We start from the raw sequence: 19,599 nt of genomic DNA, 5'->3' as shown, positions 1-19,599 counted from the left end.
TTTGGTAGAAATATAACGATGTGCAAAGTATGGACCAATTGGGTAAGGCCCTTCGAAAGTTATCATGCGCATAATCTTTGCGATACAATTTGAACTTTTGTGGGGGAGGTACCCGATTGAGTGGACCGATATGGTCCATCTTCGAACTTAAACTAAGTTTGGACAAAATATTAAATCAACGTATTTCGTCTACGTATTTCGTCTAAAGATACTTGGGGTATAAAACCATTATTTCGATGACACACATTTTACCCGTATGAAAGTGTATATACCCTCGTTAGCATAAATGCTGAGGGTATAAAAACGTCCACTAGACAATACGACTATGGTGAAAATCGAGCTTCCACATTTTGACTTGCAGTTTGTTTCTTTTTTGGAAAATTTGCAAATTTTCTTGGGCTCATATTCCGTACATTTTTAAAATTTTGGCACCAAAGTAAAGTGGTAGCTGTTGCCTCGGGCTACAATTTCTGTAAACATTTTTCTAAGAAAAACTTCGTTTTATGGTCAGAATGTCGAAAATGTAGAAAATTCACAAAAATTTTTGGTATTTCGGCCTATATCAGCCAAACCATTGAGATTTTCGATCGAATATAAGAACAAAAGTTATAGCCAATACCCATTTTTTCCCGAATTATTTTTGAATACGGACAGAATTTCTAAAAAAAATACCGATTCTGATTCGGTATGAAAGTTGTATGAAAGTTGTATGAACGTGGTCACCGAGTTCGTAAAGAATTTTCTAAAAAATTCTAAAAAAATATTAGAGTTTCGCGACGAATTCGAAATAAATTCTTGGAAAATTCGGATAAAAATTTAGATTTCCTGGAAAATTGGGTAGAAAATTTTGATTTTGTGAAGAAATTCGGTTCGAATTCGGAAAGAAATTCTGGAAAAAATCGAAGAAAAGTTTAGATTTTCCGAAAAAAATCGGAAAAAATCTTTGGAGCTGATAACTTTGATATTGACACAACACAGAACACACCCCACTCATAGACAAATTTCTTTCAATGCGCTATTTATGGATGATTCTAATTTCAAACTTTCTAATGATTTTCCTTGTTATTATCATTTGTGATTAATAGTAGAACAATAAGCACAAGTATGTTGAAGCTATCAACACTAGCTTGAATTTTTATATGTTGCGTTTTTATTAAAAACATTTAAAAATTGTATATGCGAATTTTATAACCAGTAACTTTGTTTTTCGAGAACAACAAAACAAAAAAATCTTCCGAAAATGTGCAGAGATTCCTAAAAAAACTTTTAGAAAATCGGCACAATTTCTAGGAAAATATTAGAAAAATCGGCAAATTTCTAAAGAATATTCAGAAAATCTCGGAAAAAAATCGGAAACCAGAGCCCTCGGAAAAAATTGTTAGCTTGGTAGTTAAGATCTCTCTTGTACATCGCAAAAGCAAAAATCCTCATTACAAACCTCCTTTCCCACCCATTATTTTAACAAGGGCATGTCGCGCGAAATATCTGGCTATTTTGTAACCACTGAAATAGGTAGATTGCAACCACTGAAATAAGTAGGTACTGAGTAGCATCTGACTACTTATTTCAGTGGTTACAAAATAACCAGATATTTCGCGCGACATGCCCTTGTTAAAATAATGGGTGGGAAAGAAGGTTTGTAATGAGGATTTTTAGCTGGGAACGCTTCTTCAGGCATTTTTGGCCTTGTAAAAGTGCAAACGTTTCACAAAGAAAAAACCTTCCTGACGGGATAATATTTTATAAGTAATACCCTCCCCGAACCATACTCTTAATATTTATACCCTCAGCATTTATGCTAACGAGAGTATATACACTTTCATACGGGCAAAATGTGCCTCATCGAAATAATGGTTTTAGACCCCAAGTATGTTTGGACGAAATCCCTTTCGGACAATTTGGAGTCGATTTAGCAATGTCCGTCTGTCTGTCTGGCTGGCTGGAGCGCACAATAACTCTCGAATGGATCAACTGATTCGGTCCAAATCCGGCTTTCGTAATATTTTGTCCAAACATCGTTTAAGTTCTAAGATGGGCCATATCGGTCCACTCTTTCCGGTACCTCCCCCACAAAAGTTTGAAAATGTTCGGAAAATATGTGCGCACGATAACTCTTGAAGGAGATTTTCTACCAGACTTGCATTCACTGCCCCCATACGTCGGTACAAGTTTCATCAGGGGCATGTCCATACTTCCTGAGAAAATAGCCTGAAAGATGCAAAAAGCCCCTATGACACCATGTGTAGTGGTTGGAGCGCAAGATAACTCTTGGACGTATCTGCCGATTCAGTCCAACATTTGGCATTCGTAATATTTTGTCCAAACATAGTTTAAATTCGAAGGTATGTCTTATCGATCCACTCCTTCAACTACTTCCCCCACAAAAGTTCAAAAATGTTCTGAAACATTGTGCGCACGATAACTCTTGAAGGGAGTGACCGATGTAATCCATACTTTGCACTCCCTAATCTATCTACCAGATATAGATCAGGTTCGAATATGCACTATATTTGTCTACTCCTTCTGGTACCTCTCACACAACATTTCGGATAAGTTCACTTTAAGGCCTGCTCTCGACTCAATTTGAATTTTGTTGAAGCTACCTCCATTACGACGGTAAACGTTTTTTCAGGGGCAAGTGCATATTTCTTGGGAAAATAGCCCGAAAGGTGAAAAAACCCCTATTATACCATATATGGCGGTCGGAGAAAACGATAACTCTCGAACTGTTCAACCGATTCTGTCCAACATTTGGTCTTCTTCATATTATATCCAAACTTAGTTTCATGGGACAATACCGGTACAAAACTTCCGGTACTTCTCCCCAATATTTAAAAAATGTCTTAAAATGATAAGATTTTAAAATGATAAGATTTTTTGAGCTTGAGGTCTGTATTGTTGTTTTTATTTTATTTTTTCCCAATATTTCGCAATTGTTAAAATTGCATCTTCAGGGGTATCTACAAATATATAAAAATATCACAGCGCAAGTTATTTTTAAATATAAACATTTTTCCAAAATGTCACTAAAATGTTAGAACGATATCACTTGAATGGGGCAACCAATTTGGTCCAAACTTTGGATCTCCTAATATTTTGTCAAAATTTAGTTTAACTTCTAAAATGGCCCATATCGGTCCTCCCTAGGGTTACCTCCCCCACAATAGTTCAACACTTGTGTCTTAGTGCAGTAATTCCTAATCCACATTTTTGTCGGCAAGTTTAAATGTCCAAAAAGGGTCACAAAATTCTGAAGAGACCTTAAATACATTCGATCTGTCCGTAGGTGAAATTTTCATTTCACATTGGCTGAGGGTATACATATATTTGTCGGCAACGCTGACTGACACTTTTTTAATTGTCTCAATTCAATTTCAAAAATGCTTTAAATTCTTAAATATGCCTTCCCAATAAAGTTATTAAAGCCGAGTAATTAAATGAGAAATTAATTTTTTGAGGTTTATTTACATTGTCCATAAATTCCCAGCTGTTGATTGATAATGTCGGTGTTATAATTAAAAAAACCACAAAACTGCTTTTGTGGTTTCCAACAAATGAAAGAGAGAGTATAGTGACAAAGACAAATATGAAATGATAGTTAATAAAAATTAAACAAATTTATTTAAAATAATGAGTTGGGAAAAAAGTTGATAAATTGTAAAGTAAAATATAAATTTACAACTCAAACCCACACATACAACTCAACACATCTTGCAGGATAAAATAAAATGTTCATGGTGTGCGCGACTTCACCCATAGGGAGTAAAATCAGCATATGAGAATGTTTGGAAGACATCAGTCAAAGTCCGGATGTCAGATCTAGTAGGAAAGGCATTGCCTAGATTAGCCTACAAAAACTAAATGTTTATAGCCTTAACAATGGCTGTTCTTTCAATTGAATATATTTCTTCTATCTTATTAAAAGCGTCTCCTCTATCACCCCCTAAAAAAACATATTAATATGTAAATATCTACGAACACAATGAAAGGCAAAACCAATGCCATCCATTTTTTATACTCCTTACTTTCCATATATTCCTTAAGAACATAATCCTAGTATACATGTAATATATGTAAAAGAGAGAAAAAACTCCAAAAAACAAAAATTAATTTCCAGACTGTATGCTAAACTAATTAAAAGATCCAAATAAAAATACATTACAAACAACCAAAATTAGGCTTATTGGGAGCAAAACCACAGGGGTAAACATAAAATAAGTAAAAAGAAGAAGAAAAAACACAACATGAAACAAATTCATGGAAAGTTATAAACATTTGCCACTTAACTTACGACTACTGCTTAAATCCATTAAAAGTACTTGGTTCGGGTGTTTTTTTTTTTTTTTTTTTTTTGAAAGACTTTCAATGATTTGTTGTTTTGGTGTTGCTACTACAGCTACTTCTGATACTCATTAAAGCCTTATGAAGTCATCAAGGACTGCTGTCATTTGGACTCCTGTAAGGAATAATTTGTAGTCAGCCAACTACAGCAACAACATCAAACATTAGGCAAACCTCAAGTGGTCATTAACAGCAGCAACAACAGCGGAGTGAAGTAAAGTGAGCGGTTTGGAAGGAAATTGAAATCATACTAAAGTTGAGTCATTAAGACTGTCATTTGCCTTGAACAAGGTGACATTTAATTTGTCGTAGTCTCTTTTTTTTTTGATAAATACCAAAAAACATTTCATTTTATTTTCATGTGGTTTTTGTTGTTGTTGCTCTGTTTGATATTAATGATATCAATTTGTTTGTCAAATGTTTCCTTTTTTATTGGTGACAGAAATAATCATAAAACCTACCGACCACATACACACACACACCATTTCTATGGAGTTGCTTTGAATAATATAAATGTATAGATTTCGAAGAGAATGAGATAGATGGCTAATTACTATAACTTAACTATCCTGGACATTGGGAACTTAATTACAATATTCAGGGTGTGCGTATGATTGTTATACAAAACCAAAATACGTATACGCATAAATTACCACAAAACTGAAGCTTTATTTGGCATGGGGATCAATTCATTGCAAATATTACCAGACGAACTTCCTTCTTCGAACTTAACGCAGTAGTTAATATTACAGCTTTATATAGAGTATATGTGATTTATAAAAATATTGCAAAACAAGTTTTACTTCCAAAAGACAAAACAAAAACACATTTATAAGTTTAAAGGTGCCTCAATGCTGTGGTTTGAAAGTGCGATATGTATAAAGTAGCTCCTGAACTCGAGTATTCAGCACCACAACGATAATTAATCCCACTCATCGTAGTATTGGCTTATATTTGCTGAGTATTTTTGAGCCCAAAAAAACGTCTCTAAAAGTGCCAGTAGTCTGTAATTCTTGAACTGATAGAAATTTAATTTGATTTGTTCGACAGATCAAACTTTAAGCGGTTATCCATAGTTGCAGAGTCCAATAAAAACCATTTTCATGATTTTTCTTAAAAAAAATACCAAACTTTTTTTGTAATTTGTATTCCTCTGAAAGAGCACAGTATTAATATTACGTAGTTTTGTGCCAAATGACCGTCTACAAAACATTTTATTAAAGCGGGTTTCGGTGACCATTCCGTCTAAAAACCGAATAAACGCATCCTTCTATACTTTTGTGGGATTATTTGGATAAAAATCTAGTCATTCATTGATGGATTTTTATAGCCTACACCACTATGTGGGGAGATTATTATATGTTGCTTTTGGCCAAAAGGTTGATAACGCATCGAAATAATGGTCTTGGACTTATTCTTACATCTTCTTCTTCTTCTTTATTGCATATTCGATATTCGAATGTTAGCGACCATATTACATTTCATGTATAATATTTTATATATCATTGACAAAATAAGAAAATAATTCTCTATTTCTTGCGACACTTATTAAATTTTCTGCTTTTCGGAATTCTGTCCATTGTTGAATATTTTGGAGCCAGGACATCTTTTGTCTTCCTCTGGTACGTTTTCCTTCTATACTGGCTTGTAGAATTGATTGTAGAATGCGGTATTTTGAGTTTCGCATTATATGCCAAAGATATGCAATCCATTTTATATGAATAAAGAGTTCTCTTGTTCTGTTTAATCTTCGTAGAACCTCGTCAATTGACACGTGAGCTATCCATGGGATTTTAAGAATTCTCCGATATATCCACTTTTCGAATGCTTCTAATCGCTTGACATCTAATGCTTTTAGAGTCCATACTTCCGTTGCGTATAACAGTACTGGCCATATGTAGGCTTTTATGAACCTTGTCTTTGTTGTGATGTTAATATCATGACTTGTCAAAATTTTTCTATATTTGTGAAAGGAGTCTCTTGCCATTTCTATCCGGCATTTAATTTCGTTGGAATTATCCCACTGATAATTTATTGAGAACCCGAGATATTTGAAGCTCGACACTCTCTAGAGTGAAGTGTTGTGAATTATTATATTCATGTTTTAATAATTGTTTTTTCTGCTTATTATCATATTTTTAGTTTTCTTTATGTTTAATCTTAATCCATAGATAATCTTAATCCTTAGATTTTGTAGAACTGATAGGCTGTCTGCTATTAGTGTAGTATCGTCAGCGTATCTGATATTGTTTATATAAGCATTATTTATGAGCACTCCTTCTTTAACCTTATTTAGTACTTCTTTGAAATATTGAGCAAAACAAAAAAACATTATATTTTTGAAAATTATGAGAAATTCCTTTATAGGTTTTTTGTGGGGTTTTTCAGACATAAACCACTATAACTTAGCCATTTGTTAACCGATTTAAAACAATAATAGCTTATTCAAAAGACATTATTCACCCCTTTAAAAGGAAGAAGGATCAAAAGAAATCCGTTGTGGAAAAAATAAGATATGCCCGTTTAAATTTGAAAATGTAAGAAATCCAGATTTTCACTACTTTTACCGTTATAAAAAAATAAAACGAAGTGACCCAACCGAAATAAAGGCATTGTCGTTGTCCATGGATCCCAACACGATATAATTTTGCATCAGAACACTTGAATATTTTTCGGGTCAAATTTTGTAGCACAATGTCATTTATCGACATTTTCCGAAAAGTTTGCACATTCTTAAGGCCAAAACTGCCTGAAGGAGCGTTCCAATGCTTTTGCGATGTATTAGAGAGTTTTCAATTACTGTCTTGGCTACAATGTTTGTCTTTGTGTTGGATCGAAAATCTCAATGGTTTGGTTGTTATATGCCAAAATATCCAAAAAACGTCAATAAAAAACTTAAAGTCAAAATCGGGAGGCTCGATTTTCACGGTAGATATATGGTCCAGTAGACTTTTTTGCTCAGTTCAACCCCAGGAATCAGAAACGCGAAGGGCCCATTAAGGTTTTCAAATCGCCCCGGCCTACCCCATATAGCGGTACCACCCGATTTCAGGTATTTTAAGGATTTTGTCTTCATTTTTAGCCTGAATTGGCATAACTTGCCATTTGGAGTTCTCAATGGTACAGAAACTTCCCCACCAAAAATTGTGACCTTAGGTAAACATTCGATTTGAAGTATCTTGAGGATTTTATCTTAATTTTTACACCGAATTGGTTGTAACTTGGCATATGAAGTTCCTAATGGTACAGGAACATGCCCACCAAAAATTTTGGACATGGGTCAAGGTTTTGGTATAGCCTTCACATAGCGGTATAACCCGATTTCGAGTATTTTGAGGTTTTTATCAACCTTTTCGGCCTAGATTGGCTGTAATTTGGTTATGGGATTCTGTTGAAGGTGGAAATGGCAAGTTGAAAGGGAGGTTCAGAGAAAGAAAGAGAAAGGAATAGTAAAATATATTTACTACACCTTTTTCACATGTAATTCGAAATATTCCAGTTGTAATTCGTAACATTTCATTTGTAATTCGATTCTTCTATTTGTAATTCATAACATTTTATTTGTAATGCCAGAATTCCAATTGTAATTCGAATTATTCCATTTATAAATCGAATTATTCCATTTGTAATTCGAATTATTTTATTTGTAATTCGAATTGTTTTATTTGTAATTCGAATTATTCCATTTGTAATTCGAATTATTCCATTCGACATTCGAATGATTCAATTTGTAATTCGAATTATTTTATTTGAAATTACAAATGAAATCTTTCGAATTACAAATGAGACCATATTAAACTGTATTGAAAAATTGAAAAATTAAATAAATGTGTATTTTGATATGTCGATTTTATTACTCGGTAAAATTGATACTCATATTATAGCAATATTTTATGACGAACAATTTTGAATTTTAACGAGTTTTGAAAAAAGAACCAAAGAGACCCCAGATATGGGTGGGTTAATTGTTTTAACAATAATATTCGCCCACATTCTTCTCAGTAAAGTTGCCAAAAATACTATATTAGGCCGAGGAGATTTGACAACCTTAATGGGCGTGTCGCGTTTCTGATTCCTGGGATTTTACTGAGCCAAAAAGTCTTCTATATCATATGTCTACGGTGAAAATCGAATTTTAGACATGTTTGCATAGCTCCAATAGTAGATTTCCCAATTTTTATACCCTCACCCTTTAGGCTAAAGAGAGTACATATATATATTTTCATACGAGCAAAATGTGTCTCATTGGAATAATAATTTTAGACTAAAGTATGTTTGGACGAAATCTATGTTGACTATATCAGTCCACTACTTCGGTACCTCCCACACAAAATTTCCGAAAAGTACAGCTTATGACTTGCGTAGTTTTTTTTTTTTGCAAAAAACTTGTATTCGCTCCCCCTATTATGACGGTGTAAGTTTATGTGGTAAGTCCATACTTTATAATAAAATGATGAAAAGCTTTAAAAGGCCCATACGGCCACCATATGTAGTGACTGGTGCACACGACAACATTCGCAAACATGGTACGCGCCATGTCTCATAAACAATTTGGTCCAAACTTTGGATCTCGTAACATTTTGTCCAAAATGGGCCATATCTGGCCACTCTTTAGGATACCTCCCTAAAAAAAAGTTCAAAATGTTTGTTTAAGTGCAGTTTAAGGTCCTTTCGAAGATCCTTTGGAAATGTTAAGTGATATTATATTTTTCGTGGACAAGTACATGTTTCCTGATATAATGGTCCAAACGCCGTAAATTACACGGTGACAATGACTCCTAAAATCCAAAAGAATGACTCCTAAAATGAGTCTCACTTCCAAAATTGACTATTTCTGTTCATTCCTTCAGGTACCTCCTCCGCAACCTTTTTGAGCTTTAATCCACGTTCATAATCCATCTTTTCGCCCAGAATCTATGTCCACAATTCTCAAAAGTTTACATAATTTTTAGGAAAAAAAGAGTTCAATTCACACCGACTGAGGGTATATATATTTCTGTTCGATAGTTTTTTACTTGTTTATGTATAATTGGCTGCAATTTAGTGTTTATTGTGTCCATTCAAACTTCGTGCAACGATTTCCATTATTTTCAAAGATATTTGGGTTGGTACAATATTTTATTCAAAGATATTTTAATTTTTCCTTCGGTTTCAATTGTCTCTATCCTCAATTTTAGTTTTCTATTGTTTTTTAATTTTCATCGACAATTTCTAATATAAAACAGCTTTAAGGAAAGAACATGTAAAATCGAAGAGACACATTTACATTTTCCATTTCAATCTTTTTTTAATTGAGAAAATAGAAAATTACCCTAAAAACGGAAAATGTTATTAAACCCTATCCGTTTCATAAAAGTCTTTCGTGTCCTTGTGACTTTTTTACATGTGCAAATGCACCAAGAAAATTGTATTTAAAAGAACATGAAATTGCACATCAACAACTATTGCAGGCAATAATAGTTTATTGTTTTCATTCTCCCTCACACACACAAACTAAGTACAATGTCCTTGACAATAACTGACCCAAAATGTCCATCACAAGCTATTTAAGGCTCATACCCCCTCTCAAAATTACCAATCCACTTTTCTTTATTGTTCTGACAATTTTTGCTTTGCCTTGAAGCAATTCTTTTGGTTTGTTCTAGATTTTTGTAGGATTTACAAATTGTCCTTTCTCCGTTCGAGTGGGTATCCTTGTATTGTCTTGTTTTTTATTTCATTTTTTCTTTTCTGTTTATTGATTGTCGATAAGTGAGTTGGCATTGTCGTAGAGAGTGTGGCAAAATAATATTCTTTCTGCCCTAAGCTGCCCCACTCAATTTGTTTTGGACCAAAAATCACTAGTTTGATTTTTGGAATTTCCTTCACCTCTCTCACCCCAACTCTGGTGATAAAACCAAAGTTTTATGTACAAATCATTTTTCATAATAACTTTATGTTATTCTGCTTTTGGTGTTTTCTTTTATGACCCAGGCAAAGAAGATTGGAAATGGTTTGAATAGATTTATTTTGATTTTATTAGAGAAACGCGTTGCTGTGGAGGCCAATGGCTCAGCCATCTCAGTAGAGGCTGATGCCAACTATTGTAACACCACCCTCTTGCCTAGTTTGCCCCTAAGCCCTTTGGCTGAGAGGGAGTTTTTCCGACTTTTTTTCGACTAGCAAAAATTTTTTATAGCCTTGTGCCAAGCGGCGGACATAAAATGCTGCCATGGAGACGCGTCTGCTTGGCGTCTCCATAAGATAAGGCCTTTTATTTGATGCCAGCATTCATTGTTTGTAAGCAGCCAAAAAGACACGAGACATTTAAACAAATAAATTGTAATTGTGTGAATGAGTGTGTGTGCGAGCTGTTTGTCCACAGCAGAAAAATAATGACAATAACCTCCACAACTCACCAAGAAACTAAGAATTTAAGAACTTGCAAATTGGCTCAAACATTGTAAAACAAATATTGATTTTTATGGATAGTTTCCAGAATTCTTTGTCTACTTCTTCTTCTCCAATATTTTATTAATTTTATTTGCAACTCTCCTCTTTTTTCACCAATACACAGTTACATCAAGGACACCGAATGGTCGCCATGCAGTGTCACATGTGGTGAGGGCATCAGGCGTCGCTCTTATAGATGTAAAATTTTCTTGGAATTTTCCCGTACATTGGCAACCATAAACGACACCATGTGTGAGGGTGTCAAACCACACGATGAGGTCGAACGTTGTGTAGAGGAGCCCTGCATGTTGCCATCACATGGCTATGACGATCAATATCCTCGTGATTCAATAAAAGTTGGCGTCTCTGAACCAGGCAAAACATATGTGTGGCGTGAACAGGGCTACACTTCATGTAGTGCCAGTTGTTTGGGTGGTGTGGAGGAGCTCATCATCAATTGTGTAAGAGAAGATAATGGTCGAGTGGTTTCACCCTTCTTGTGTGCACCTGAGACAAAACCTGAGGCGCGAGTTAGAACTTGCAATGATAGACCATGTCCGCCCAGATGGAATTACTCAGACTACACACCCTGCTCCAAATCCTGTGGTATTGGTATTAAAACACGAGAGGTACAGTGTATCCACGAAGTCACTAGGGGTGGTGAAAATACCATGGTGGTGCCGAATAGTATGTGTCCCCAACCACCACCCGCCGATCGGCAATATTGTAATGTCCTCGACTGTCCAGTACGTTGGGAGGTGGGAGAATGGTCAAAATGTTCTCATACCTGCGGTTATGGCTATAAGGAACGTAAAGTGGAATGCAAGCAGATTATGGCCCAGGAGCATAAAATCGAAAGACCCGAATCAATGTGTCCCAGTGCCAAGCCACCAGATAAGAAGCCATGTAATATAAAACCATGCCCACCGGAAGACCCCAAACCGATTATACAAATAAGTAATACCACGCACATACAACATGATCCCAAGAAATCAAAAATCACCCTAAAAGTTGGAGGGGCGGGTGTTGTGTTCTTTGGTACCCAGGTTAAAATTAAGTGTCCCGTCAAGAGATATAATCGTACGAAAATAAAGTGGAATAAAGACCACAAGCCGTTGGTAAAGTCAAGGAAATTCAAAGTTTCGAAAAAGGGTGCGCTGCGGATTTTGGATATAACATTCCGTGATGCGGGAGTATATTCCTGCCATGCGGGCCTTAGTAGTGCAGAAATAACAATTGATGTCAAGGCCAAGCCGGGTCAAAGGCCAGAGGATTTGGAGAGACATGACCTAGGTGAGAGTTGTAAAGAAACAATCTCTAACATATTGGGATACAAATAGAGCTAATTACCTTTTATTTCAGATCGTCTGGTACGCGAGAAGAGTGGCACAGAACCTTTGACGGCCGCCGATATGACAGCAGCGGAAAATAAGTAAGTATAAATATATGTATTAGTCTTAGATCACGAAGTTCAGTTGGTAGGTCACGAAGTTCACTAAAAGGAATGACTTAAGCAGACATTTAGATCATGAAGATAACGTAGGAAGTTAATGCAACGCAAGCGAATGAACTTAAATAGCAAAAACTCCAGGAAACTGAAACGATAAGAGAGCTCTTCGACTTGAACTTCATTTCTCAAGTCCGACATTAACTTGAACATTGTAGCTTTTCCCACCCATACTTCGTTAACTGAGTACTTGTCAAAATTCTTACTTTAGCTTGACAGCATGGGTGTCTCCTATTCCTTTCTCTTGGGTACTTTTAATATTTTAATCTTCTTGGCAATCTTATAAATAGGTCATTCCATTTACCAACATTAAATACAAAATAAAACAAGAACTTTAATAACTTTTTTAAAGCCAATAAAGCAATGAGTTAATAGCTAACCACTTGACCATATGTACCTCATCCTCATTGTTGGTCAGTTGTTGTAGATGTGTGTGCATTCACTGCAGACATGATTTAAATCCTGCAGAACTAGATGTTGTTGGTAAACACAAGCAGACTAAAATTTCATCATACATCATTTATTAGTTCTTGTTTTCTGTCCTTTCAATGTGTGTGAGGACGAAGATCTACTCAAGCTTTTCATTTAATTGCAAACACACACATAGATGTGTACATGTATCTATGTTAGTTTATATTTATACTTCCCATCTGTATTGGTGTAAACTACATTTTTCACATTACATTTCATTTGATTTGATATTTTCATACGGTTTGTGATTTTCATTGCATTTCTCTATTTTTTCCATTTCCAGCACACAAACAACACGTCGCAAACAGCAACAGAATGCCAGAGAACGTAATCGTCGTCCAAAGTCTGATGGCATACAACAGCATGCGGATAGCAGTATTATGGGGGATGAGGTAAGTCCTTTAATTCTTTCAATTTTTTTATTTCTATTTTAAATCTATTGTTCTCAGCAAGAAAACTTAAGTCCGGAGTAAATATTATCCACGTGGATAAGCAACAAAAAGATTTTTCACGAGAAGCGTGAAAGATTATGTGTCGGTATACACATATGACTTATTCTCAAACTTATTTTAACAACAAGCGTGGAAATTATATGAAAAAGTGGATATTTTTATCAACAAGCGTGAATATTAATATCCACAAGCGTGGATAGTATTATCCACATGGGTGGATATTATTATCTACAAGCGTAGATAGAAATATCCACAAGCGTGGATATTATTATCCACCAACGTAAATATTATTATCCACCAACATATATATTATTATCCACAATCGTGGATATTATTATCCACCAACGAGGATATTATTATCCACTAACGTGGATATTATTATCCACCAACGTGAATATAATTATCCAACAACGTGGATATTACTATCTACCAGTGTAGATATTATTATCCACCAACGTGGATATTATTATCCACCAACGTGGATATTATTATCCACCAACGTGGATATTATTATCCACCAACGTGGATATTATTATCCACCAACGTGGATATTATTATCCACAAGCGTGGATATTATTATCCACCAACGTGGATATTATTATCCACCAACGTGGATATTATTATCCAACAACGTGGATATTTTTATCCACCAACGTGTATAAAATTATCCACCAACGTGGATATTATTATCCACAATCGTGGATTTTATTATCCACCAACGTGAATATAATTATCCACCAACGTGGATTTTATTATCCACCAACGTGAATATAATTATCCACCAACGTGGATATTATTATCCACAATCGTGGATTTTATTATCCACCAACGTGAATATAATTATCCACCAACGTGGATATTATTATCCACCAACGTGGATATTACCCACCAACGTGGATATTATTATCCACCAACGTGGACATTATTATCCACCAACGTGGATATTATTATCCACCAACGAGGATATCCACCAGCGTGGATAATATTATCCACCAGCGTGGATATTATTATTACCAACGTGGATATTATTATCCACAAGCGTGGATATTATTATCCACCAACGTGGATATTATTATCCACCAACGTGGATATTATTATCCACCAACGTGGATATTTTTATCCACCAACGTGTATAAAATTATCCAACAACGTGGATATTATTATCCACCAACGTGGATATTATTATCCACCAACGTTGATATTATTATCCACCAACGTGGATATTATTATCCACCAACGTGGATATTTTTATCCACCAACGTGTATAAAATTATCCACCAACGTGCATATTATTATCCACAATCGTGGATTTTATTATCCACCAACGTGAATATAATTATCCACCAACGTGGATATTATTATCCACCAACGTGGATATTATTATCCACCAACGTGGATATTATCCACCACCAACGTGGATAGTATTATCCACCAACATGGATATTATAATCCACCAACGTGGATATTACACTATGCAGCACTGAAAATGCAAACAACTTCTAGTATGGATTTTTTGAAAGTACATATTTAGACTACAAAAACCCTAGTAGGGTTTTGTCCTGTCAGATCCAGTTCGGATTTTATGGCCTCTAAACCGGGCTAAAACTGCAGATTTTTGCATTTATCGGGCCTTTATCTCAGAAACGATTAGGAATTTCGCCTTGCTGTCTTTGGCAATATTGTAACCCTTAACTAGTTTAATTTATCTTTTGAACACACCATATAAGAAAACCTCCATCTAGGGTATCAAAATATATAAAATATAGCAAATTTTACATAATTGCTGAAATTCTGGTCAGTATCGGCTAAACTATTGGGTGTTGAACCAAGTAACCTTTACCAAAAATCTTCCAAATAAAGTTCTCAACAATTCTTTAGAACATTCTGAAACTCTAAAATGCTTACTTCATGTTGTTTCAGCGGTATTTTGCATCACATCTTTTACAACACGTATTTCAAACACAGTTCACACCAACAGTTTATTCTCACATTTCGGATTTCACTACATTATTGACATTTTGATTAAATCGTCGTTGAAAAATTTACTGAAAACAACGGCATAGAGGCATTTTACAACAATGACATGTTCTGAAGAGTTGTGTGTTACATTCCAGGGAATATTTTTCCAAAAGAAAATATTCAGAAAAAATTAACGGTTTTGGAGATACGGTGCGAAATGTATAAAAATTGTGGAATTTTTGCAAATATTTTGAAATTTGAGGCAATAAATGTAGTTTTTCGAGTTCATTATTTCTACAAATATTTTATTCTTGTCCTTATCTACAAATTTGCTTCAGAGGTCGGAAGAAGATTCGCATTGGTTTCAGAGATATAGCCCCGAATTTCTTTAAAAACTCAATATTTAACCATGTTTAGATGGGGCCATAATATCCGAGCTGGATCTGACACAACAAAACCTAACTAGGGTTTCTTATCGTTTGGGTCTGTACTTTCAAAAAATCCTCAGTTCGAATTGTTTGCACAAGATCACCATAAAAATGTTGCACAGTGTTATTATCCACCAACGTAGATATTATCCACCAACGTGGATGTTATTTTCCACCAAAGTGAATATTATTATCCACCAAAGTGGATATTATTATCCACCAACGTGTGATATCCATCAACATTGATATCTTTTTCACAATTTTCAACGTTGTCACTACTCTGTCATTTGTTTGTATCCTTTCCAATAATAATTTTTATGACATATTCCGCTATAACCTTCTGATATAGAAAAGTAATTTCAAGTATATATGCAACAAAAACAACAACATTTTGGTACAATTCCTTTATAGACCAATAAAAACAAGACTATCAATTTATTTTATACCATTTTAGGCATGAGTCAACGAAATATTGAGCATTGGAATGTGATCCCTTATAAAATATCCCAATGTCATTCTGTCTATCTATGTGTACTAGAGTGGCATAATTTTGTGTGAAAAGAAATTCCCTCAAGTCCTGTTTAGGTTTCCAGTTTTATTGCAATTGAAAAACAACACATATGGACTATCAAATCCTCTTTTAGCATTGCAACTGACCAGAGATATTTTTCTCCTATACTTATGTTATGTTATTACTTGTTGTTGTTTCTCAACTGTTGTTTTCGTTTCACTCTTTACTTCTCCCATTTCATTGTATGTGATATCGTGTTGTTTTTTTTTCACTCATTTCAACAACTATCAACAAATATGAAATAAGGCAATATTACTCCACCATACATACACCAACATGAAGTTCTGGCATTTTCTTAGAATTGCATTTTATGCCCTCAAAAAGTAACCATTTTTGGGTTGCACGTAAAAAGTTCCTTTTATCGCACACAACAAGCAAGCGTCGTATATGACAACAATATTTTTCCTGTTTCTCTTTAGTCACCATAGTGGTGGTGGTAGTAATCCTCTTAGTCTTCCATATAAATATAATGTGGATATGCTTGAAGGTTTTGCTTTTTTACTTATAAATGTTTAAAATAGGGATGCCGTTTTCTTTGGATCCAGACCAATGAACCACTCAAAAAATGATTTTCTTATTTTGTTTGTTAATTCACATTGCAATCTGCAATATTCTCTTTGTGCCATTTTAAGGCTTAAACACATACATACGTACGTACGAATGTGTATAAATGAAAAACTCATTTTTATTAGAATTTTCCACAAAATTAACATGGTTATCTCGATTATATATTTCCCACAAAACAAACTTCGTCACATCCCCATTTTTCGTTTCAAAAATTTCTAGTTTTTTTTTCTGCTGACAAAGCGAATTTGACCAAACATACTATCTGTCCTAATATGGCTTGTTAAATATAATTGTATTAAACGAGTTTGAACGAGAAAGAGTAAAAAATGATGGTAATTTTGTTATGTTTAAAGTTTTAAACAAAAAATTTAAAACCAACATTCGTTGAACTCTCAAAAAAGATAATTTTCTTGAATTAGTATTGAAATCATAACTGTCAGTATTTATGATTTTAATTGTCAAATTCAATTAAGTTAAATATAATTAAATTCTAAAATTATTAAAATTAGTCGACGCCACTGTCAATCCCATCTAAAAAAGATCAGATTGCTTTGGATATCCTGCTTTCAGGTTCAGTAAGCCACGCTTTTTAATTCTGCCCACCGGAATAATCAAAAGCACGCCTCAGGCTGCTTTGAAGGTGATTCTGGGTCTCCAACCTATGGATATCCAAGCGGCGAGGGCGGTTTTTAGATTTCACAAACAGATTCATCAATTGGAAAATCGATCGACTTAGAATAACCTATTATTATGTCCTGGAACCCAAAAAAAGCTTAACGATATTTTATTTATTCTGAAGAAGCTTTTTGCAAGACAGGATAGCTCGCAAGTTTATGGTTCATGAGAGTTTGGCGCCTGTGAGACGGGTTTCAAGTCCTCTAGTCAATTCTGTTGCGTTCTTGATAGCAAGAATATCTACTTGAAAAACGCTACAGCTATCGTTAAGTCCAAGTATCCCTCATTGGAATAATAACTGAGGGTGAATAATAACTTCTGATTGCCACAGTGATCAGAATTAAGGCAGCCCTTTGCACACTTCATATTTCGGACAGTAGGGAGCCAAGTGCTTGTCGCCAGAAACGTCCACCATAGGTTAAGATGGGCAGAAGTACGTTTACATAAAGCCAGTATATGACTGGTCCTTTCGAACTGCCTCACGAAATTGAGGTTCATTCTAATGAGCTGAAGTTACCCTACGCTGATGATGGTTTTCAGATCGTTATTGATGTACCGACTGCAGTATGTAACTGCCCTTCGAAACGATTTTTTCCTTTTTAGTTTCGGCATTCTCGTAGGTCAAAGGTACCGGCAAACCACTTGTTTTTTGGAGGACTATTCTTCTTTGCCAATTTTCTCCACCAATGCTCCTGTCTAAGAAGTAATGGTTTGTCGGATTTGTCCGACGCTAACAAGTCTGGTCCAATGAAATAGGTTGGTTCAGCATCGTTTTCAACGGATTGGGGTGAAATATCTTAACTAATTGTGGAGACCTCGATCTTACTTACTTACTTAGCTGGCCCATTACAGAACATTTGTTCCATAGAGCGAACTAAGAAAAGATCTAGCATTCTCTCTGTTTTTCGCTTGACTTTTTTGAATACCGCGCCTTTTCATTTCTTCATCCACTTATATGCTCCATCGAAGCTTAGGCCTGCCGATTCTGCCACCACCGTCATGTGGCATGTATTCATACGCCCTTTAGCGGGTTCATCATCGCTCATTCTTATGATATGGCCTAGCCAACGCAATCGTTGCATCTCGATACGTTTAACTATATTCATGTATTTGTATAGCTTATATAGCTCGTGGTTCATACGACGTCGATATTCACCGTCAACGCAAATCGGTCCGTAGATCATTCAAAGAATTTTCCTCTCAAACACACCAAGCACTGCCTTATCTGCTTGCGCAAGTACCCATGCTTCGGAGCCATACATTAGCACGGGTAGTATCAGCGTTTTGTATAGTGTTATTTTTGTTTGACGAGATGTGGCTTTGTTTTTAAATTGCTTACTTAAACCATAATAGCATCTGTTGACCAATACAATTCTTCTTCTTATTTTACAACTGATGTTGTTTGCTGTGTTATGGCAGTGCCAAGGTAGACGAAGTCTTTAACTACCTCAAAATTGTAGGTACCAACTTCCACAGTTGGTTCGAGCTCTATGGACGCTTTGCGCGTCGACAGCATCAATTTGGTCTTTTCGCCGTTTACCGCCAGACCCACTTTCGCAGATTCTGCTTCGACCTTCCTAAAGGTATCAGTTACTTCCTTTACTGATCATCCCATGATGTCTATGTCGTGAGCATAAGCAAGTAACATGAGGCTATTGGTGTAAATTGTGCCATTTCTTTTGACATTTGCATCTCGTATTACCTTTTCCAGCAAAATGTTGAATAGGTCACACGAAAGGCTGTCTCCTTGTCTGAAAATTTTTTTGGTAAAATTCTTCGGAGAGGTTCTTTCCAATTTCAACTGAGGACCTAGTATCAGTTAAAGCCATCTTACAAAGCCGGATGAGCTTTGCGGGGATACCAAATTCAGACATTGCATGGAATAACTTTGATCGGAGGGGACTGTCGAATGCTGCTTTATAATCGACAAAAAGGTGATATGTGTCGATCTGCATCTCTTGGGTCTTCTCTAGGATTTGCCGCAGGGTAAATATCTGATCAATGGTGGACTTCTCAGGTCTAAAGCCACATTGGTATGGTCTAATTATTTCCTTGACCATTGGCTTTAGTCGTTCGCACAATATCCCTGAGACTATCTTATAGGCAATAGGGAGAAGACCTATGCCCCTATAGTTGGAGCATACAGTCTTATCTCCTTTCTTGTGGACGGGGCATAGGATGCTCAGGTTCACATGG

At 35.3% G+C, this 19,599-nt stretch overlaps 1 protein-coding gene across 8 annotated transcripts in view; it reads left to right on the top strand.

Annotated features, from left to right (window-relative positions):
- The window catches only part of nolo (ADAMTS-like no long nerve cord), a 215,693-nt gene that overhangs the window by 152,344 nt on the left and 43,750 nt on the right, over positions 1–19,599 (top strand). For all 8 annotated transcript variants that reach the window (XM_073966680.1, XM_073966677.1, XM_073966675.1 and 5 more), the window contains 3 exons: positions 10,898–12,066; positions 12,136–12,205; positions 13,035–13,143. In XM_073966680.1, the coding sequence (XP_073822781.1) occupies positions 10,898–12,066; positions 12,136–12,205; positions 13,035–13,143 (1,348 nt within the window). The remainder of the gene's footprint in view (positions 1–10,897; positions 12,067–12,135; positions 12,206–13,034; positions 13,144–19,599) is intronic.

This window comes from Musca autumnalis, unplaced genomic scaffold (genome assembly GCF_047663935.1).
Source record: "Musca autumnalis isolate F117 unplaced genomic scaffold, ASM4766393v1 scaffold_2, whole genome shotgun sequence".
NCBI classification, from domain to species: domain Eukaryota; kingdom Metazoa; phylum Arthropoda; class Insecta; order Diptera; family Muscidae; genus Musca; species Musca autumnalis.
The sequence above is the reverse complement of the archived record's forward strand: the minus strand, read 5'-3'. Positions and strand labels throughout refer to the sequence as shown.